The following is a 22,582-nucleotide window of genomic DNA, read 5'->3' as shown; positions in this document are numbered from 1 at the left end:
GGCTGAGGGTGAGGACTCTTGTGGCCTGGAGAAGGAAAGGCTCAGAGGAGAGATCCCGTATATGGAAAATATCAGATGAGAGGGTGTAAGAAGGATGGAACCAGGCGCTTTTCAGTGCTGCCTTGTGCCAAGGCAAGAGACAGTGGGCACAAAGGGAAACACAGGAGGTTCCCTTTGGACATCAGGAAGCACTTTCAAAAGTATTTTTGGTTTGTTTTTGAGTTGGGCAGTCATGAAAAATCTGAAGATAATTCAGCTCTAAAAATATTGCTTGGAAGGAAATCAAGTGTAAAAGAAAATAATTTCCTCCCTTCCAATCAGAGAGGAGATTATTGCCATCTTCTTTAGCTTTTAAGAACTGGTGAAGTAAAATCACCCTTGGAAATGACTTGTCTAATCTGAGTTGTCAGTTGGAATGGTTTCAAAGGATTTGGGGTTGTTGGTTTTGAACTGCTATTTGCACTTTCATCTTTGTTTGTTTAAATTGTATTATCTGTTTGTCAAAGGACTAAGATTAGCGGGTTCTTGTCTTCTCTTTTACAACCTCCTGCTTCTCTACAAGGCATTCAATCTCTTTAATGTATCTCACCTTATTTGAAAAGCTACAAGGAAAAATAACTGGAGCTAATGCAGGACGTGGAAAGATGCCAGTTTGATCAGAGTCAGAGTGTGGGTGTAGAACAGAGATATGTACTGAGGAATACTATATGAGTTCTTCATCTGGTGAAGCTTTTTACTATTGCAGTTATGTATTTCAGGAAAGAGCCTTCCTTCATTCAGGCTGCTCAAAGCAGATTCAGATTATTTAGGATAAAATTGGAACTGAACTTTGGGGCCCTGAAGCTGTAAGCCCCCACTGTACCAATGGATAGTTCAAATCCAAGGGTCTCTTCTGTTTTGTTTTTGTTGTCATCTAGGAAATGAGGCCAGTGTTCTTTAATGTAGGCATTACAGGTTCTTGTATAACTTAGGAAACAGCTGAAGTTGGAGTTCAACTTCATCAAAGAAATAAGTGAGAGGGAATCTAACATTGTTCCTCTGCTGTGTGAAAGGTGCTGCAGTGACAGAAAGACAGGTGATGGTTTCATGTTTCAGGAAAGGAAATTCTTGCTGGCCATGAAGAAGAAATGGCCTAATGGCCTCTTGTGTGAGAGCTGCAACCCAGGGACAGTGGGGTGGTTTTACCCAGATGGGCAACTAAAATCCACCATGGATCTCCAGTCTTCGTCCTGAAAGGAAGTGGGGAGAAAGTATGACAGAAAAGGGCTCAAGAGCTGAAAGAAAGGATGGAGTTGTCACTCACTAATTACTGTTCTGGGCAAAACAAACTTATTGTATGGGCATTAATATGGTTTTATTGCCTATTACTTACATACTGCAGCAATGAGAAATAACAAGTAAACTAAAAACTCCTTCCACCTCCATCCACTCTCTTCAGCCTTTTCTTCCTGGCACAGAGGAACCGGGAATGGAGGTTGTGTTTAGTCCAGAACACTTCGCAAATGCCAGTTTACATCAGTGATACATACCAAATGATTTCATCTTATATCTGTGATTCTGTGCTTTTAAGGGCTGTTACTGATACTCTTCCCACGTTAGGGAAGGGTGCTGCTCAGCTGATTAAGGAGAACACTTCAGGACTTGGAGGACTTGAGCCATGGTTGCCATCTCATAAAAATCCAAATCACTGCAAAAGGCAAAGACAATAGATTCCAAAGCATGTTTACATGTCCTCATTCCCTCTGAAGTGATACTGTAGAACAAATGTTAAGACAGAGCATAAGGAGCAGAAAATGTAAGTTAAAATAGCTTTGTATTTATATATACTGCTTTTTTTTTTTCCCCTCTGAAAACACCACCACACTTCATCTAATGTGTATTAAATAGATTGAATATGAATAAATCGCAGTCTGGGATTGAGGGATTTTGGAGTGCATTCTGGAAAATGTCCATGCCCTGTAGCTATTTAAAATGCATTAAAATACCAAACAAGTGTATATTGCAGTATCTCGTGATACATTTTGCCTCTCTATACCAAGGGCTTCCAGCCATCTTTACAGAGGCAGCAGAAATGTGCTATCTATCAGCTGTGATGCTGTACAATTAGACTGTTCTAAGTGTACATTTGGCCGCTGCTAATGCACAAGTCTGGTTTGCTGGGATGATTTTATGTAGAAGTGTTCTGTCTGAAAGACACACTTTTATAAATAGTCTTCTGTCTCTCAATGTAATGCATTTGTAATGTAATATTAATTCCTCTAAAAGGAATGCTTTTTCTGACATACCTTCACAGAGAGAATCTGGGCAGTAGTAATTATTATATATGACAGCACCTTGTGTTCAAGCTGAATCTGCTTCTAGTCCCACACCTATATTGTTTATATGGAGGATATTTTGCTCTAGCCAAAGTATCACGTGTCATCTGTGACCTCTGTCAGATGGAAGGAGATTCAGAAATGTGAGAATGTGAGCATCTAATTACTTCTTATTAATATTAACTAAAACCTAAATGGTTAACTTGGATTTATGAACTTCCATGTTTACATCTGTCTCCATTAGTGAATGAATGAAAACCTTTCAGGCTTTCAGGCTGTGCTCATACCACTGCTTACTATGAAAGCGGTTTGGCGCTATTCATTATAAAGCCCTCTGGCCTCTTAGAGTGGTGATATACCCAAACCAAGTGTTGCCTGTTAAAGTTTAACTGAGCAGTTTGGTCATTCCTCAGGCTGAGGGTAGTGAAGGATATTCATTTTGCCTGCAATAAAAATGCGGGTAACCTTAGAAGGTTTGGAAATGCATATTTGAGGTTAAAAGACTTGATATTTGTTGTGAAGTAGTCCCTGACATGTGTAATAGAAATAGCTGTTGAAGTCTACTCAAGTTGGCTGAGTTATACGCTTTTGAGAAATTCTTGGTCTCTGAACTTGGTAGACTCTTGGAAGAGCTGGAAAGCTCTTTCCTTCAGGTCCTGCCAACACAGAACACTGTTTCAGCCAAGAGCTGGCAGGACCTTCCCATGATAGCAGTTGTCTGATGGTGGCCCAGATGAGAATGAAAGCTGAGAACAGGAGAATTGAGAGCAAAGGAAAAATAACGGCCGTGGCAGGACCAGGATGCAGGGTAAGGGAGGATCCCTAATTTCAGTGCAGGAAGTGTCAAAATGCATTGCATAGAAGCAGACCAAGTGATCCCATAACCATACCCTGATGTCTTGAGTATCTTGAGTTATGGAGACACCAGAGCCTCTCTGGGCAGCCTTTGCTGGTACTTTGTTCCCTGCACAGCTAAAAATAAATAAATAGTTTCCTTATTCATAGGCAGAATTTATCTTAGGAGGAAATTAGCTCAAAACTTCAGAGGCTTGTAAGTCCTATAGGTCAGTTACTGCATAGCGGACATTGATCAATAGGAAGTGTAATGTTCCTTCTTGAAGAGATGGGCCACATGAAGCTTCCTGTGGGGAACTGACTTTACAGTGTCACTAAAGCACATGGAAGGAGTATAAGGACCTGATAATAGAGAAACAAACGTTAGAACTGTCAAAGTTCAGAATTAAGAGCTTAAATAAGTGATTTGATAATGTAATGCTATAGTAATTAAACAAATACCACAGTGGAACAAAATAGGTAAACCATTTTGTAGCTCAGAAACACAATGGCTAATTCCTTTTTAATATTGTTACCTAGAGTGAAGGTACTTTGTTTCCATTAAGGCAGAAAACTATAAAGGGTTTTGTATTGCAACAGTATTAAACCCAGAAAATAACCCACCAGTAGGTGGCTGAGTCCTTAGTGTGAGTGGTTTTATGTTCTTGAATGAAACACTGCAAAGGAGCTGAAAGTCTTTTAATGAGAACACAGTGTCAAGATTACTCTGTGTTTATTCAGCAAGAAGATAACTGTGGTGTCAAGTTTTCAGGACAAAGTGTCTTAAGAAAAGGAACATTGACAGGGCTGTGCCTCCTTATTTTTCCAAACCTTTCTTTGGCTTTTTCTGTGTTTGACACCACGGTGACATTGCTTGCTGTTGCAGGAACAAGTAGACACAATGTAGGGCTTCCATCATATATATATATATATATATGTGTGTGTATGTATATATATTACCATTACTTTGCATAGCCTATGCAAAATACGTAAGGCAAATCTGCATTAATATTCTAGATCTAGATAGTTCTAAGCACCAGATACAGCTGAACTTTGGAAATAATATTTTATTAGGCAAACCATTTTCAACTATTCAGTAAAGACCCTTGTGCTCAAGGAAGGAAATACTGAGCTCTTCCTGAAGCCAAAACATGAGTAGTTTGGTGTCAGTGACGTTATAAGAATCCTGATAAGAAGATGAAAAGCAGATATGCTTTGTGTACTTAAAAGATAGTTTTCTCCCTCCAGCACTCATTACAAATAATAAATTATACATATGTATATGTAACTTCTTCCTTGAGAATATCCGCCTGCCCTCTGCAGTATTGCTGTAAGCCTTTCAGTAGCCACTTGAGCTCAGATATTGCTGACATTTAAAGAACCAATTAAGACGCTTGCCAAAAATCACAAAGCCCTCAATCTAACAGTGAATAGATCCCAGTTCTCATGAATTTATGCTCCATCAGCTGTTTTTGTTATTATCTTAGAATCATAGAGTAGAAACATAGAATATTTTTATTTGGAGGGGACACATGAAGGTCATCTGGTCCCCAGCTATTAACAGGGACACATACAGATAGATGAGGCTGCTCAGAGCCCATCCAGCCTAACCTTGAGTGTCTCCAGAGATGGGGCACCACCTCTCTGGGCACCCTGTGCTTGTGCTTCACCACCCTTATTGTGAAAATCTTTATTTCCAATCTAAATCTTTCCTCTTTTAGTTTCAAACCGTTTCCCCTTGTCCCATGACAACAGAACCTGCTAGGGTCTGTCTCTGTCTTTCTTACAGCCTGCCTGTCATCCCCCAGCTTGTACTGACAGTGGCAGTTGCCATGACCCAGGTATTAGACCTTGCACTTGGAAATATTGAACCTCATGGTGTTCCCCTGGTCCCACTGCTTAGCCTGTTTAGGTCCCTCTGAATGGCATCTTGTCCATTTGATGTGTTGACCACACCACAGAGCTTGCTTTTGTCTTACCTTGCTTTCAAAACCCCCAACTCAGTTCCAGGGAATTTTATTCTCTTGGTATTGCATAAGAGATACTGCTTTTCATTCCTTCCTCTGGGCTTCTGATCATCTCCTGCCCCTTATTTACTTGCATCTTCTCTTTCCTTTGCATCTCCTTCTAAGGTCTCAGTCTCTATTTGCTGCGTCAGAGGTGAGCTTCTTGCAACAGTGAATCTGAACAGAGCTATCTCAGCATTTCTGAAGCTTGCTACAGGCCCTGATTTGGGCAGCTGTGGTCAGCAACTTTCTGACATCTTCTTGATAACTTGATTGCTATTTCACCTAGACCTGTCAGTCCGTACAGCGTCATGCTGTCAAGTTCTTGGCTAATTTTGTCTGTGACATTACAGTTCTTGTATTTCCTATGGTCCATTCACCACTGCCTCTTTCTCTTCTTTTTCAGATCTTCCGTCTCAGTATTTTGTCTCACCTGCCTAGAATGTCTTTGGTGAAATTCTTGAACCTCACATTTATCTTGTTTTCTTCATCAGTGTATTTTACGGCTCCAGTTCTCCTCTCCATCTTCTTGACACCTTACCTCAGGTCATTTTGTTCCTTTTGATTCCTCTGAATGAAATCTCACGTAGGGTGTTCAGCTGCAAATAATACCCACTCTTCCTGTTTGTCCTTTTGTTTTTTCTTTGAGTGCTTTCACTTGTGCACACACTGGTATTTGTACCTCAGTCATACTGACCTTAGTCATTTCTTTTAGTCAAATCTCTGCATCCAGCATAAAGTACAATAAATGGGGGCAGGTAAAATCAGAAGGATTACAGAGAGGGAAAGCTCAGATTAGTTACAGGTAATGAACTCAAACTCTCAATGCAGCCTTTGTAAGAAATGATAAAACAAAACTGTTGCCGAGCTTTTGGACAGGATTATTGGCAGATGATCTTTTGGCATGTTATCAGATACTCCTTGTAAGTGCCCAGTTAGAATCCAATTGTTCTGTTTTGATAACCTTATTAAGGGCAAAATATGATAGAGAGGTGGAGTGGAGGGCACAGAATGGCTGGAACATAGAATGCAATTGAAGAAGGAGAAAAGAACCAACTTCTGCATGGCTATTCAGGGAGAAGGTGGGGGCAAGGAAGGCTTGAGATCTTGGAGTGCTCCAGGACACCAAAGAGAAACAAAAAATGTAAAGCAAAGTCATTGGCAGAGGGTGTAAGCTGGGCTCAGAAGCTGTTCCTGGTTCTGCTGAGTAAGAAAATCAATGGGTCTTGTCCTGAGGTGAGAGAATATGAGCAGAATCTGCAGTAGAAACATTGTGCTCATTGTGGATGTGGTTATACGTTAAAAATAGCCCAAGCACAACACAGTTTAGGCTAATGTGCTGTTTTGGTTTATTTTTCTTAATAGGATTTGAAGTAAAATCTTCTAAGCTCAGAAATGCCTGCTGAGAATTTAGCAAACAAAAATGAAATATTTTCCTGCCCTACTTTCACTGCTCAGCCATTTCTGGGCAGATGTGAAATACAGAAAGCTGAGGAACAGCAGCCATTGGATTACTGATCTCATAAAACTCCTCACAGAATCAGAATGTTTTATGGGGCTGGTGCTGCAGTATGCTCCCGTGTCTTTTATGGCTCTCAGCTGCTGTGTAAAATAGCTCAAGGGTTTATATTTTCTGTTGATGTACTGAAGACCATAGCATGTCTATCAGAACTGCAAGCCAAGACCTGCAGCTCACCCCACAAGGCTGATGGGATGGAGGGTTATTGGTTACTTGGCTGTGTTGCTGGGCAAAGTCTTTCCTCTTTGTGCTAAGAGATGGGTAGACTTCTGTGATGGAGGTGTTCCCTCATTGTTTTATCACAGGGTGAAGTTACTTCCTTCTCACTGTATGGAGAATTACCTTTAATTGTGTGGCTCTTATGTCATAGCAGATATGCTGAATATTGCTTGTATACAGGCTGTGTTTGTTGTAGGGAGCTCTAGAAGCCCCAGGTGACACTTTGGTTTTCCTTCAGTTGTTCATCCATCCTATAGCAAAGAAGTGACTGATATCCAGCTGGTTCTACCTGCTGCTGCTTGGAAGGAATATCAAAAACATGAGTCAACTGTCATGTGCAAGTGGTGATCTTGCTACTCAGTAGTTAGCAGAGTAGCTCTGCTAAGGCGGGGGGAGGTCTTCATATGGTAGGGCTTCTTTTGTGTGTGTGCACTGCTTTGTGGATCTGAATTCAGTAAGATTAGCCAGATACAAGGCTCAATAAATTAGACGTCAGAAGTAAAGCTTAGGATACACTTTTATCTCTTGAATTTATCGTTTCTAATTTGATATACTTTAGCAGAATAATGGAATTCATGGAGATGCTATTAGGAAATGCAACAAATCTGGAAAAGTCATTAGGTGAGCAGTAGGCCAAGAACTGAAAGTGCAATTGAAGGAGATGGAATTGACATTTGAAAAAGCAAAATCTGATCTAGCACAAGATGTACAGTTTGTAGTTAGGACACTGACAGTCAATGCTTCCAACATGCTCAAAGACAAACTTAGGTCATCATTAAGAGTGTGAAAACCAACCAAGCTGATTGCTAGCTTATTTTCAGATCCAAATGAGGATTTCAGGTTTTAGGTGATTAACTACTAAGAGACACTTAAGAATAAGCAAGGAGCAGAAATAAATTTAATAGATATAACTCACTCTATGTCTTTAAGTATGAACAAGCAGCATTTAGCTACTCATGTAGTCTTTTATAATGCAAACTTGAACTCTTTTGCTAATAAATGAGAAGCACTGACAGGCTCTAAAGAAAGTGTTGTCAGTCTTTTTCAGCAGTGAATTTGGTGACTGGCTGTTCCTCATATTACTCCTTGCCTGTATTTTTGATTCCCACTCTATTTTTACACCTAGATCTCAATTTCCATTGGTTCAATGCTGCTGATTGGTGCTTAGCTTCCCACTTTATCTGAAATGTGGAGACAAAAATGAAGGGAAAAGGAGACATCAGCGTCCCTTGTCAGCACTTCTTTGGAACACTGACAATTTCTCATATATCCAGAAGGACAAACAGAAAACTCTTAGGAAGCTGAGGAAGAAAAAAGAAGGGAAATCAACATAAAGAGAGGAAAATATTTTCTGGAAAGAGCCAAGATTAGATGTCAGCAGTAATATGGAAAAGAAAACAAAACACATGGAACAAATATTCTAGAAGGAGAATAGATAGATGGGAAAACACAGAAGGGAAGGATGGGTTTAAGTACCAGTCTGTGAACATGAAAGCAACACTGAGAGTTTTAGAGCTGCCTGTCCATCTTGGATGAGTTAGAAAAGCTAAGGAGTCAGCAGTAGAGACTTGAACTCAATGGTCATGTGTAAAAAAAAAAAGATAGGATTTTAAACACTTGACTCCCCCCCTTTAAATATTTATAAATGTTAATAATGATAATGATCTGGAAGAAATTTGTTTATGGAGTAGGAGATGTCTTACAACCAGATCACTGAGCTGGAATGTAGTGCTGATGGTTTGAGATGAAAACTCATGGTGTGTATGGAAGACTGTCAAAGACGGTGGCAGAGACTGAAAAGAAACATAGGTAAAGAAAAGCACTCACCAACTTTACAGCAGTGGAAATCATTCTGTTCCCATCCTAGTTGTTAATGCCTTTTCATTTAGAATGGCACAGCATGTGACAGTTATTGTCAATAAGTTACTGGAAGGGTTTATAGTTATCAGAAGAAATATTGCAGAGGACAAACAGGATGAGTCAGAGAGAGAACCATCCTTACATTTTAGACTACAGGTCAGAAATAATTAACTGTAGACCTTGAGAAGCAAAGAAATGCATTTTGCTCGTATACTTGTTATATGTATTTTGTCTGTGGTTTGCCTAAATTCAGGTTTACAACACAGATCCTTCTCTGTACCCCAACTCACCACTTTTTCTTTACATTCAGTTTTCTGAAATAGCTTCAAGTAACTGGAAAGAAACTGTGACCTAAATACAAGCAGGATTTTTTTTGGCTGGTTAGCAGCCTTGGTTCCCATAACAGCAATGTTTTAAATAGTCTGGCTTCAGATGTCTGTGATACAAAAAAAAAGAGTAATCTCACCAGTTATTTAAACCAATGGGGAGAAATGGATTTATGGGAGGATATGAAAGAACAGAATAAATCCAGCTGATCTATTTGGCGCAGTCCCCATTTCAAACAAAGGGGAGGCAAGCTGCATGTAAAATGATCACTTATCAGCTAAGAATGCAAGTGCAGAATATGACTGGAATGAAGGAGCAAAGAAGATCTGTGTTGGATTCCCACAGGTTCAGGAAGGAGCTGCGTCACAACATTGAGTCATTGGATGTCATGTTTCAGGGATCTGCTTTACTGAAGGTGAAATTATTTGCAAAGTAGCAAAATGTCTCCTCAGGTGCTGAAATTCCTTGCTGTTCCTCAGTTAACACAGCATACAGTTGCGTGTTCCTGTTTTCTGACATCTCTTTACTTTTGCTTTGGGAGTGACTCAAAAATAGCCAGAGGAAGGAAGGACTCTTCATTGAATTAAAGAGAGCAGATAGGTTGCAGCTCAAGCAAATTTAGGTGATTCTAGTTACATTGCTGTATGAAGTTGTTTCTGGTACAGGTGTGATTTGAAATAGTTGAACTTGAAGGCCTTCATTCAATAAGTACAGAACTGTGTTCATTGATAGTTGTATCACTCACAGGAGAAATATCTGTGCAGAAACATTTCTGAGGCGCTGTGTTGTGCTGCTACTAATTCTGGCATACCCATATATATTAAGATTTCAAGGAGGGTTTGGATAGCAATGTGGTGACTTGCTACACTGAAACAGTTGCACTGCTACAGATACATGTTGATGTATCCCTTGTGATATAACTTGTAGCTACTATCTATCATGTAACTTAATTTCTTTCTGAAGATCTTGGTAACATCAGTGTGTTCTTTTCTACCCCCGTATGTTTACTCAGGTCAGAGGACTGATACAATGTAATGTAACCAAGTGGTTTTTGTGTCAGTGAAGCCCAACAGGTGTGGGTATGCAGATACTGCACGTAGGTTGTATCCAATCACTTCAGGGGGGTTCAGAATTGCCAGCAAATGGATATTTGGCCTGGAGTGTTCTATCAGCTGCTTTTATGCTGCAGGGACAGATTCTGATGCTCTTTTTTTCCTGTGAACTGTTCAGAATTCCAGGAGACATTTTTATTTAGTGATTTTTAAGGTATTTCAGAATTTGGAGTTCTATGAAATTTCAAGAAGTTTCTGGAAGGTGAAACTCCAGCTTTTGAAGCCCAAGTACAACCAAAACTGACGTTTGGTTTCTGTGTTCCCTTTCTTTTTCTCTTTCTCTATGCAAATCGATATCACAACAGACCAAACCCCGAGCTGTGTTCTCTATGGGAAGGAGTTTTTTCCCTGAATTAAAACCCAGATTCTGCAGGACTGACTCAGCATTCCTGCTGCAGCTGGTGGGAATGCCTAAAATTGTCGTGGCCATTGATGAATTTTATGTAGATTCAAAATAACTCAGAGGGCGCTGGATCGGTATAGAAGAGGTTTTGGCGTATCATTTAAGAACTGCATGGGCAGCCTAAATGATGTAAAGCTAATATTTCCAGAAAGACTGTTACATTTGTACAGTGCTGGTGTGTATCAGCCAAGCCACAGTATTAATCTGTTATGATTATATTCATTCTGTAAGACTTCCAACTATCATTTGATATTAGAAATAACTTCTTTACAGAAAGGGTGGTTAGGTACTGGAATGGGCTCCCCAGGGAGGTGGTTGAATTGCCATCCCTGAATGTGTTTAAGAGCCGTTTGGATGTGGTACTCAGGGATATGATTTAGCAGAGGTTTTTTAGAGATAGGGTACTGGTTAGGCTGTGGTTGGACTTGATGATCTTCAAGGTCTTTTCCAACCTGGGTAATTCTATGATTCTATGATCTGCATTGGGGCGAGTGCCCAGACCTACAAAAGGGCAATGAGAAAAATTTTAGCTGAAAATTGAGGCCCACTGTTGCATTTGATAGACCAGCCCCATCCAGGAAAGACTCATGAGTCATTCTGAAAGACCTGGTGGTGTAAGCAAAAGGAATCCTGTGCTAAGTAATAGGTACAGTATGCACCTCTGGAGGATTATGCCCAGTGGTTTGTCTCTATAAATACATCAGCATAGCGACTTGTATGTTGTATGAATGGATACTTAAGTTTATTGCCTCAACGAAGTTTTGTGGCATCGGGGTAAAACTTACTGCAGCTGCAGCACCTTCCCCTCCCCACTGCTGAGTTGGTTGAATTTCATCACTCCACCTTTTGTCTGTCTTCTAACATGAGGGCAGAGGAAGATAGAACAGTGACTGGAAAACAGCTTGTACTGCACTTCTTCATCTTTTCTCCAGTCACAGTCGTTCACCTTGAGCAAGCCTTTAGCACTGATGGGAAGCTGAAGCCCACCTTAAATGCTCACAACTATTGGATGTAACCTGCAGAATTCCTCCAGCCCAACAGCTGATGGGGCTGCAGCAGGGGCGAAAGGAGGGCGAGGGGCCCCGCAGGGGCTGGGCAGAAGGACTGTGCTGCAGCGACGATGAATCTCCGAGGGAGCAGAGGGGCAGGTCTTCGAGAAAGAGGTCGTCAAACCCACTGCAGCAGCACGCAGACGGCATCAGGCTTGGCTGGAGGCCCGTTTTTTTTCGTCGCCCTGCGCTGATTTAACTCTCTCAGGCGGATGCATTTTAGCACTGCAGCAGCAGGTCCAGAAGTGCAGGCGGCTGGAGGCCCGCCCCGCGCCCCTGAAGATTCAGCAGCGAAACCGGGGCGGAGGCGAGGGGCGGCGCGGCTGGGCACGGCCGGACCGCTCCCCTCCCTCCTCGGCGGCGGCCACCGGCAGCGAAGAGCCCGGCGCTCCGAGGGGCGGCAACACGTGGGTGAGGCCGGGGCCGCGTTGGGGAGCGGGGCTGTGCCGCACGCCTTCCCCCGTGGGAACGGGCCCCGGGCGGCGGAGCGGAGCGGAGCGCGGCCCTGCGATGGGCGCGCGGCGGAGGGGCCGCTGTCCGCGACCGCGGTGCTGAAGCGGAACCAGCCCCTCCCGCCGCGGAGCCGCTGTTCCTGGCCGCGGTGCTGAACCAGAGCCAGCCGCGGCTTAACGTCCTCCCCCGCCTCCGCCCGCGCGGCAGCTGGAGCGGGAGAAAGCGGATCCGGCGAGTCCCGGTCCCTCCTCCTTCCTCCTCCTCCGCCTTCTCCTCCTCTTCTTCCTCCCCGGAGCAGCCGGAGGGGGGAGAGGTCGGAGCCGCCGCCTCGGGCAGCCGCCGAGCATGGGCCGAGCGACCGGCGGCGGCCGGCGGCTGCTGCTCGCCGCTCGCATGAGGCGGCCGGGCGGCGGGGTGTGAGGCCGGGCCAGGGCCGGGCGAGGCGGCTCCGACGGCTTCCCACCCCCGGCTATGGCGGCGGCGGCGGCTCGGCGGAGCCGCGGCGGGGCGGTGACGCTGGGCCTGCCGCTGCTGCTGCTGCTGGGGCTGAGCATCGGGCGGACGGCGGGCGGGCCGCTCCGCTATTCGGTGCGGGAGGAGCTGCCGCACGGCGCCTTCGTGGGTAACGTGGCGAGCGACCTGGGCGTGGATCCGCGGCGACTGGTGGAGCGGGGAGCGCGGCTCACGTCGGGCAGCGGCCGGCAGTACCTGGAGCTGGAGCTGGGCCGCGGGGCACTGCTGGTGCGGGAGCGTATGGACCGAGAGGTGCTCTGTGAGCTGAGCCCCACCTGCTTCCTCAGCCTGGAGCTGGTCATCGAGCAGCCCATCGAGGTGCACAATGTGGAGGTGGAGGTACTGGACATCAATGACAATGCGCCCCGCTTTCCCCGCCAGGATTACCGGCTGGAGATCAGTGAATCTGCTCTTCCCGGGGCCCGCTTCCACATCGAGAGTGCTCAGGACCCTGATGTGGGCACCAACTCTGTGCAGAACTACCAGCTGAGCCCCAGCCACCACTTTGCCCTGGACCTTAAAGGCTTCCAGAGTGGCAGCAAACTCCTGGAGCTTGTGCTGCAGCAGCCACTGGATCGGGAGCAGAGTGCCCTGCTGCAGCTAGTGCTCACTGCTGTGGATGGTGGGGATCCCCCCAGGTCTGGCACAGCTCAGATCTCTGTGCGAGTTGTGGATACCAACGACAACCCACCTGCCTTTGACCGCTCCACATACACCGTGAACTTGCTGGAGAACTCACCCCCTGGCACGCTAGTTGTCAAACTCAATGCTTCAGACCCCGATGAGGGCTCCAATGGGGATGTGATCTATTCTTTTAGCAGCTATACCCCACAGAAGGTGAGGCAGCTCTTTCGTGTGGATCCACATTCAGGAGAGGTACGGGTTAATGGCACCTTGGATTATGAAGAAGCATCCTCTTATGAGATCTATGTGCAAGCCACTGATCAGGGCCCTGTCTCTATGGCTGGGCACTGCAAAGTACTGGTCAATATTGTGGATGCCAATGATAATGTTCCTGAGGTGGTCCTGACCTCCTTGTACAGCCCAGTGCCAGAGGATGCAAAGCCAGGAACTGTGGTAGCCTTGATGAGTGTCACAGACCAGGACTCAGGGCTGAACAAGCAGGTGAGCTTGCGTATTCCCCCTGGCCTTCCCTTTATGCTCAACTCATTCAAGAATTCCTACACCTTGATCACCCAAGGCAATCTGGACCGTGAGAAAGCAGCAGCCTACAACATCACAGTTACAGCTACTGACTCCGGGAGCCCCCCCCTCTCCTCCCAGAAGGTGATCCATGTGGTCATCTCTGATATCAATGATAATCCTCCGCTCTTTGAGGAGCCTGTGTACTCAGTTTACATCCCCGAGAACAACCCCCTTGGAGTTTTGCTTTGCACCATCAAAGCCACTGACCCGGATGTTGCCGAAAATGCCTACGTATCCTATTCTCTGTTGGATGGGGAGATTGAAGGGCTACCTGCTGCCTCCTTTGTCACCATTAAATCCGACAGCGGTGACATGTATGCTGTCAAATCCTTTGACTATGAGACACTGAGGGAGTTCCATGTCGTTGTCCAGGCTCAGGATGCTGGGATTCCATCACTGAGCAGCACTGTCACTGTCTACATCTATGTGGTAGACGTGAATGACCATGCTCCAGAGATTCTGTATCCTACCTCAACCAACACCTCAGCAGCCCTGGAGATGATCCCACGCTCAGCTCATGCTGGATATTTGGTAACCAAAATTATAGCCATTGATGGGGACTCAGGACAAAATGCCTGGTTGTTCTACTACATGGTGCAATCCTCAGATCCAGATTTGTTCAGGATAGAACTCCATACTGGGGAGATTAGGACTACTCGGAAACTGAGAGAGGAGAGCACACCTACTTTCAACCTGACGGTGGAGGTGAGAGACAATGGAGAGCCACCGATGTCCTCATCAGTAGCCATCACTGTTGCCGTGGTGGACAGAGTTTCCAAAATCATCCCTGATACAAGAAGACACGTTAGAAGTCCGAGCAATTATTCAGAAATCACTCTTTATCTCATTATTGCTTTGTGCTCCATCTCCTTCGTTTTCCTTTTCACAATCATTGGGCTTACTGTTATCAAGTGCTACAGATACAGTCTGTACGGGGACTCCTGCTGTACAGGTTTCTGTGGGGTCAGAGAACGGTGCCCTGCTGAGCTGTACAAGCAGGCCAACAACAACATCGATGCGAGGTTGCCACACGGTTTAAAAGTGCAGCCCCATTTCATTGAAGTACGGGGCAATGGGTCTCTCACTAAGACCTACTGCTATAAGGCTTGCTTAACTGCAGGATCGGGAAGTGACACTTTTATGTTTTACAATACTTGTGGGCCAACAGGAACGGTTCCCTCTGCAGTGGTGACTGAGAGGCATCTGACAGGACAGAGTGGGCAGAGTGCACAAAACCTGATCTTACTTAAAAATGACTCCATTACTCCTAACGAGGTGAGGCTACATTGATAAATGGTCAGCACAGTGCTCTGAGCAAATTTGTACTTAAGAAGAGGTTCAAAATGGAAAACTCTGATTAAGTGTATTTCCTTTGGGGCTCACTGACACATATTGAGAAACATGGTTCTAAAGTATTCTAATGTGTGCAATGCATTTTGTTTCCAGGTAAATGCTGGGAGTTTCAGGGTCCATTTGGTAAGTTCGGTATCTGTGTCTGTGTGAGATTCACTTCAGTTTTGCAGCATTTGCTATGTAGAGTATTGCATCCTTCCCTTTTCTCTTGCACATCTAAAATTGCCTGCTGTCATAGAGTGCTAAGGAATGACAGACATGGTCTTGAATCTTTAATGCTGAAACTAATATTGCAGGGACAAAAAAATACTTCAGTTTGGAAATCAATAGGTTACTTCATGGCAATTATAGATATTTGCTACATCACTGATCTGATACCTAAGCAAAGTTGTTGGATTTGGATAGCTACAAAAATATGCTTTGCTTACTGATTTGGGCATATTTCAGTTGTCTGAATGCTGCAAACCCTCCTTTGGTAGCATCTGCTCTACCCAGTGCTGCATCACTGACAATCCAGTGACATCTGTATAGAGAATTACAGCAAGTTACCACTGTGGTGTTGCAGTGTGGCAACTTCTGACCTACTGGGCTGATACTGAAAATTGTTTAATGTCTATGGTTTAACCAGCAATATATTAACCTTTTCAGTATCATCCCACAGTGTAGCATTAATGGCTGCTTCATGTTAGCATGCAGCCAGCCCACAGTTAGCACGTAGTCTGCATGCTCTGCAGTTTATTTTGTTCAGAGATAGGAATTAAATTGGAAACACTGGAGACATGAATTCTGGTTCACAATGAGAAAGATTTGCTGTTACTGTGTGTATTTTGTACCCCAGGACTGTGTCAGTCGTAGGATCGGTTTGTGCATTAATGTGTGGTACATGCCTGGATATGGGGAAGCTAAGGGAGGGATTGTGGTGGGATTGAAAGCAGCCTGACTTGTATGCCCTTGTTGGAGAAATGTAACTCATTTAGTTCTTTATACTTATCCACATATGAAGACATTAGCATCTTTTACAACTGGTGTTGCAAAAGAGTGAAGATGCTTAAGGACTCTAAAATTGCTTTTAGAGAGCAATGATTACCTATTGAAAACAAAGCAGTTTATAACGTAGGCAGTGTTTTCCTGTAATTCACAGCAATGTGGTGTGGGGGGTGTATTTTTTCCTTCATTTTCTCCACAGTTTTTGTACCTTAAAATCATTCTGAGCATAATCCTATAATTTGTTTGGTGTTGGAGGGGAACATGAGAGTGAAATATTTCTCAAGGAGTGAAATACACACTTTCTGTCTGTTTTTCTTGGGAAAAAAAGGAGAGTAAAATGAAAATGATTTTGCTTTGGATTCAAGAGCAGCAGGAAATACATTTACTAGACAGATTCTTGTCCCATTTTAGGGAATCACTCCACTGAGTGCAGTGAATTAGCAGATTTTGAAAAGCAGGGCAGATCAGGCAGGGGCTGGACTTGGAGTACAGAAATATGGGCATACATAGAACAAAAGAGCAAAGGGCTGCTGGTGTGCACGTGTGACCCAGAGGAAGGGTCAATTAGTTCAGTAGTTCTGTGTGATGTAAATGGAGGTAAAGTTTGACCAAAGCTATTTGTTCTAAGTTCTTTTCTTTGGTCTTTGCTTCTTAAACTGCCCTGTAGTAACACATACCATGAAGATGTGTCAGTGCCATGTATGATGAGAAAATAGGTGAATGTGTTGGCATTCACTGATCACTAATTCCTAGCTAATTACATGATTGGTGTTTCCCTGTTTCAATTTCATTGAGGATAGCTTCCATTTCTTAGTAACACCAAATCCTGCTTTTGATAAGCACTGACTTTTGTATGACTAGCTCATCGGAGGACTGTGCTCTTCTGTTAAGCTGAACTTTGAATTCAACTGTAAAGGCCCACCCTTCCACCCCTGAAGCACAGCGATGAGTATCATTGCCCTTGTGACAGTTTATACAATCTCTGATGTGTTTGTCGCTTTATAAAATATCAACAGGTCTTTTTTTTCCTCTCTCTCCTGCTCTTCCTTCCCTTCCCCTCTCCTTATAGTTTTTGGAAGTGGATATTCTGGTAACTGCTGAATGATGGGGATGGGACCAGCTGAATGGGCTTTGCATGCATGCGTGTCATGAACAACAACCGTTGTTCACAGTGAGATGAAAAATGTTTCAGATGTGTTCAGAATTAACCTCAGTAGCTTAAGCCTCAGTAATGCTTGATGCAATAAGATCTCAGTCCTTTGTGTATTTGCTAGTAAGTTCAAATATATTAGCAATTGCTCTTTGCTAAGTTGTGACTGAATCCACTGAGTCATTCCATGGATGCAGTGGAGGGGAAAATGCAGCGTATTAAGAAGTGTTGAGTTTTTTCTATCTGTTGGTGCTCTGGTGTCTGTGTGACTGTTCTGACTTCTATTGCCTGTGTCACTATAGCATAATGGGAGCTTATTTCTGCAAGGCAGCTTCTGCTTCTGTATCCCCCCTGCTTGTCTGTGTGGTCTTTCATAGCTTTAGAAGATTATCTCAGACTAGGTGGGTTTAGCATCAGAAGAAACATACATAGCAGCACCAAAAACCTTACAAACAGGTATTGCTGGAAGAGAGCCTAGTGATAAGATTCAGTCTGGGGTTAATGAGCATTGCTCTCTCATCAGCCAGATCACTACTACAGGGTGAACAGGCAATGTGGACACAAGGATAAAGGTGGCAAGGTATTGCAGCTTCACTGCTGGCAGTGTGTGAGGTTATGAGCAGCCTGGATTCCTGCCTTTTGGGAAGGGGTGTGTGCAGGTGAGAGGGGGGTGCGTGAAGGGGAGGTTTTGCTTCTGTGCATTGCTGCAGTGATGATCTGTCATTTTCAGGGAAGGTTTTGACATTTCAGACTGGAGTCCCTTTCTTTAAATGCCCGTGGAGATGCTGAGTGATGTCTGAGCAGTGTCTGCTCCTTGGTTTTTCTTTTCATCTCTTCTGTCTTCTTGTTATCTTGTGTGCAGTTAAACTCGTCCATCGTCTTGTGTCTCATGACAACCTTTCCCTTTCAATGCAGAGATGAACAATCAGACCGACATATGTTTTGGCTGAAGTTTTCATTCCCAGAGGCACGTTCCTAAAGATGAATGGGCAGCTTGGATCTTTGACAAAACTAGACAGGAGCGCTTCTGATTGCAGATTCCCATTTACCTTTGTGTGTCTATGTGTGTGTGGCATATAATGGTAACAAAGTACAATGATGATTATGGTATCCTTAGATAGCTTTGCACTGTGCACACTTTTCAGAAAGCACAAGAGCTGCAAATCAGTGGCACAAAGACCTGGTGTTTCACTGGTCTTTTACATTTGTTTGAGCACACTGCTCTACTTCTGGCTTCCCCTCTGTGTTTTGTACTTCAAGGAAAGCCTGCCAAGCTCAGGGTCAAAATGCAAGCAACACTTGAACGCATCTTGATACTGCTTTTAAGTGCCAGCATGTCTCCAAGTGTCTAAATCTAATAAAGCCACAGCATTGTCTGGAGCTATCTTACCAAGAGATTTCTCACAGAAGCTTTAAAGGTATTAATGGTGGAATATCTTACAGTCTCAGTTCAAGAACTTAATCCTTTAAGAAATTCTCCAGCCCCGCTGACATTGTAAAGGTTAACTATAAATGTTGGGTCTCTTTTTCAGGGGCTGAATATGGACCCATTCTGCTAAGCATGGACAGTGCTCTGTGCTGCAGGGAAGTCAGACTCTTAATTTGATCAGTGCCAGCAGAAATTTGCATCCAGTATTAAACAGAGGAGTTTTCCTTCTCTTGGAACTCATTAAATGCACTTTAGGGAAGCACATGCCCATTCCTTTCATCTTGGTTTTCTCGGAGTTAGAAATGCATGTGAGCACTGACAGAAAGCAAATCTTTGGAAATTGTAGTCTCTTCTAGGTTCCATTCTGCTTTCTTGTGTGACGAACGCATGTTCAGACTATAAATAGGCTGTTCCATGCGTCAAATTAATCTGAAGCATTTACAGAAGGGAATCAGTAACAGAAGTCTCTGTTTTTCCACATCTGTCAGCATCGTCTCACAGGAAAATAAGTAAAGCTGCGTGTGGTCAGAGGTTGTGAAAGGCCTTTTATTATTGCTCTGAAGCACATACATTTGATAAATATAGCTTATGTCATGCTGTTGTGTGTTTGTGTGCAAATGGGAATGGAGTAGGATGCTTTTAGCAGTCTCATCAGCTGGGAGCTGTTTGTAAATGTTTCGTTCACACTTCTCTACCTCAGGCAGGCCCAGTTCTGACACCTGCTGAAATCACTGGGAGGTTTGATTTTCTCGAATATGGCATCAGAACATCAACATTTTTCCTTCTATCTCAGAGAATTTACTGGGGTAAATCATCAGCTGAAAAAAAAAGGACCAAGCCAATCTTGTAGCAGTGTATTCTCAGTTAACTTTCTTTTCCAGGTAGCAGTGAATTGCTTAAATTAAGCCATGCTGTGCAGTTTAAGAATGAGTGTGTGAAATTTTACTTGAGCTTTTTTGCTGTTAGGGTGACCTCATTTATAATCTAAATTCACTTTAACTATCAAACTTTCCAATAGGGTTGGTTGATTGATCACATTGATGCTCATGGTTACACAGAATGTAACCCTGGCACTTGGAAGAAGCAGGAGGAACAAACTGTTGGCATGAGGTGCTTGCCTGGTGTGATGGCAAACACTGCTGTAGGCATCTGGATGGATCTTTGCTCACCTTACAACTCTGATGTTGTGTGCTGTTACTAAATGAGGAAGAGCAGGTGATAGGAGGAGTAGGAAACTGTGTTCACTTGTGTGGTTTCCATCAGCTCAACTGTTGTGTGGTAAAGGTAGGACCACCAGCCTCCAAAAACCTCTGAGGGCAGGCTGAGATGATGTTACAGTTAGAAAAATAGACTTGTGTCTTGTGACAAGTTGGGAGCTGGATGTGAAAGGAACAGTACTATTCTTCATCAGCATTGTGTGACTGCCAGGGGTTTTACAAATGGGAAGCATTGGGACTACTTCAGATTGTGTTCCTCTTTGTGCTTCCTCTCTGTATTCATGCTTTCTGGACAGCTGTGTCCTGTCCTGGTGGTGTTGACCTGTGACAGAGCAAAGCCTGTGACAGGGCTTTGTAGAGAAGCCTGCAGACAGCATTCATCTTTGAGCAGTGCAGCAATACAGTCTCCTGTCCCATGGGACTGTGCTGAGGGCACTGCTCCACTCTGAAATTGGCCATATCGTGCCATGATGCAGTGACTACTAACAGCACATTTCAAAGCAGGTTTCAGCTTGTGGTCTGATAAAGGTGAGCTGTTCCTAACCAGAGCCATGGGCTAGCCCAAGTGTGCAGACTGGGAGTGCCTGGTGGGTGTATAAGGGAAGTGTTTGAAAGTCAGATGTGTCATGCTGGTTTTTGGTTGGAATTGTGGCTTCCTTGTATGAAGCTATATTTTGGATTTGTGATGAAAATAGTGGGGATTTTTCACCTTGGTTATGTATTAATCTCTTTTTTGCTCAGACAATGAGTTTTCTAATCTGCTCTTCCAAATCTCTTTTGTCATTCCACTGGGGGAGTGAATAAGTGGCTGTGTGTGCATTTAAACCACAGCATGAGCTGATTGCTTTTTCCACCTCCAGAGTTTATGTGCCTGAGACAATTCCTCCTTCTGACTCTGGGACTATCACTGCAGCCCTGCCTGAAGAGTAATAGCGCATAGAAACTGACAGGGATTGGCTGTAAGAAGCCACAGCATCTAGATAATAACCTTTGAAAACACCACAGTCTTCTAATTGCTGATATTTCTCTTATTCTGACATTGTGAGTCTTAGCCCACACAATGAGAATTTCTAACCGGTGCATCTGAAACTTTGCACTACAATGGACCATACATTTTGTGGGGTTTTTGTTCTGTTCCCCAAAAACAAATTTGGGGAAGGGTCTGATTAGTGGAACTTTTGTCTTTCTTTCATTGCGTATTCCTATATGGTTGACTTTACAGTTACCTTGACATCCCTGGGATTGGGGCCAAAATGGAATGAATCAGAAAATACTGGCAACATGCATAATGGGCTCCTTGTCAAGCCACTTTCTGCTGAACTCAGCAGAACCTGAGCATGCCAGACAACTGGGGTCTAAATGGGAAGGAAATTGCTAGTACAGAAGTTTAATGTGTGGTTGAAGATAGCAGCCTCCTCCCTTTTGTGTAATTCAGACCATAAAGGATACTGAGGATGCACATCATCCAAGAGCATCTCGCTCTTGAGTGAAGCTGTGCTCAGGAAGTACAGTGATAGAATGATGGGGGAGGTTCTAATTGCACCATTTTTATTTGAATAAAGCCTATTGATCCAGGGAAAAGCATGCCCAAAACCTCAAGAGGAAAGGCAGAGCTGGCTGTAAATAATTGAGAGCATTCAACACTTTATTTTTTCTCTTCAAGTAATGGGGCCAAATTCATTTCTGATCTGACTCCAATAGCTTGAACAGAATTAAACCATTACTGTCATTTATTATTTGTGTGTTTGGCGCTGTATGAGACACACCAGGAATGAGTGCAGTCCATTATATTTCTGGACATAAGTTCTCTCTTTGGATTCAAGTGCCTGACGTTAATCACTGGCTGCAGTAGCAGGTACAGACTCTGATGCTTTGAGAATCCTGAGAACTAACCTTGTCATGTTCTTAGGGCGGTATAGAAGTGCAGAACTTCAAGAGACCTCAGTTTGCTGTTGTCTTCCATAACTGAAAATTGTTTTGATGGTCCTCTGACACTGCAAAGGCATTTTTGGAGCAAGTTTTTATTCAACAGAACTATCTGTTCATTTAGCAAGCCACTCTGCAGCAAGTCAGCATATGCTGTTGGCCAAAGGGCATTTCTGTCTGCTTTCCCCTTCTTTCCCCTGTGCCCTCTAATGAATATGGAGACTATAGAATTTCTTGATATTGTGAAAGAACATGTCTGCCTTTGATAAAAGACTTGCTGCAGTCTGCAAATGTGGTACCATCTAGTGCAGTCCTCTGCAGTATATTAAATGCCAGCAGAAACTTCACAGCAGAGGAGCCCACGTGTCTCCTTCACGGGGGGCTCCATTTTATACGTCCTCAGGCAGATGCTGTTTGGCTCAGTAGCTGATTTTCCTTGGCTCATCAAGTAAAGCAGCAGAACGTATATTATGAATTTATGATCCTTTTCTTCTTATGCCCAGAATGTTTATGAATATGTAAAATAACTGTCCACCAGTTTCCAGCATTATGTGTCTTTCCACAGAGATCCTTTCTAGCCAAAGGCCTTGGCATTCAAACAAGTTGTTTTGTTACAAAGATCATCTCTGTGTGTCCATTTGGAAGTTTAGATTCATAGAAGGACTGCAGAATTCTAAACGTTCACAAAAAGCAAGGATTGCCAT

At 43.7% G+C, this 22,582-nt stretch overlaps 1 protein-coding gene across 8 annotated transcripts in view; it reads left to right on the top strand.

The window, feature by feature from the left end:
- Positions 1-22,582, top strand: part of LOC140258185 (protocadherin alpha-C2-like) — a 79,168-nt gene that overhangs the window by 29,870 nt on the left and 26,716 nt on the right. Inside the window, exons 1-2 of one of the 8 annotated variants that reach the window (XM_072348247.1) lie at positions 11,456-15,091; positions 15,263-15,292. The exons of 5 other annotated variants lie outside the window; for them this stretch is intronic. In XM_072348247.1, the coding sequence (XP_072204348.1) occupies positions 12,569-15,091; positions 15,263-15,292 (2,553 nt within the window). In that variant the 5' untranslated portion in view covers positions 11,456-12,568. Of the gene's footprint in view, positions 1-11,455; positions 15,092-15,262; positions 15,293-22,582 lie in introns of those variants that run through there. 2 more of the 8 variants (XM_072348253.1, XM_072348250.1) reach the window with 2 other exon arrangements.

This window comes from Excalfactoria chinensis, chromosome 13, assembly GCF_039878825.1.
Source record: "Excalfactoria chinensis isolate bCotChi1 chromosome 13, bCotChi1.hap2, whole genome shotgun sequence".
NCBI lineage: Eukaryota > Metazoa > Chordata > Aves > Galliformes > Phasianidae > Excalfactoria > Excalfactoria chinensis.
Note: the sequence above shows the minus strand (reverse complement) of the source record. Positions and strands in the feature narration are given on the sequence as shown.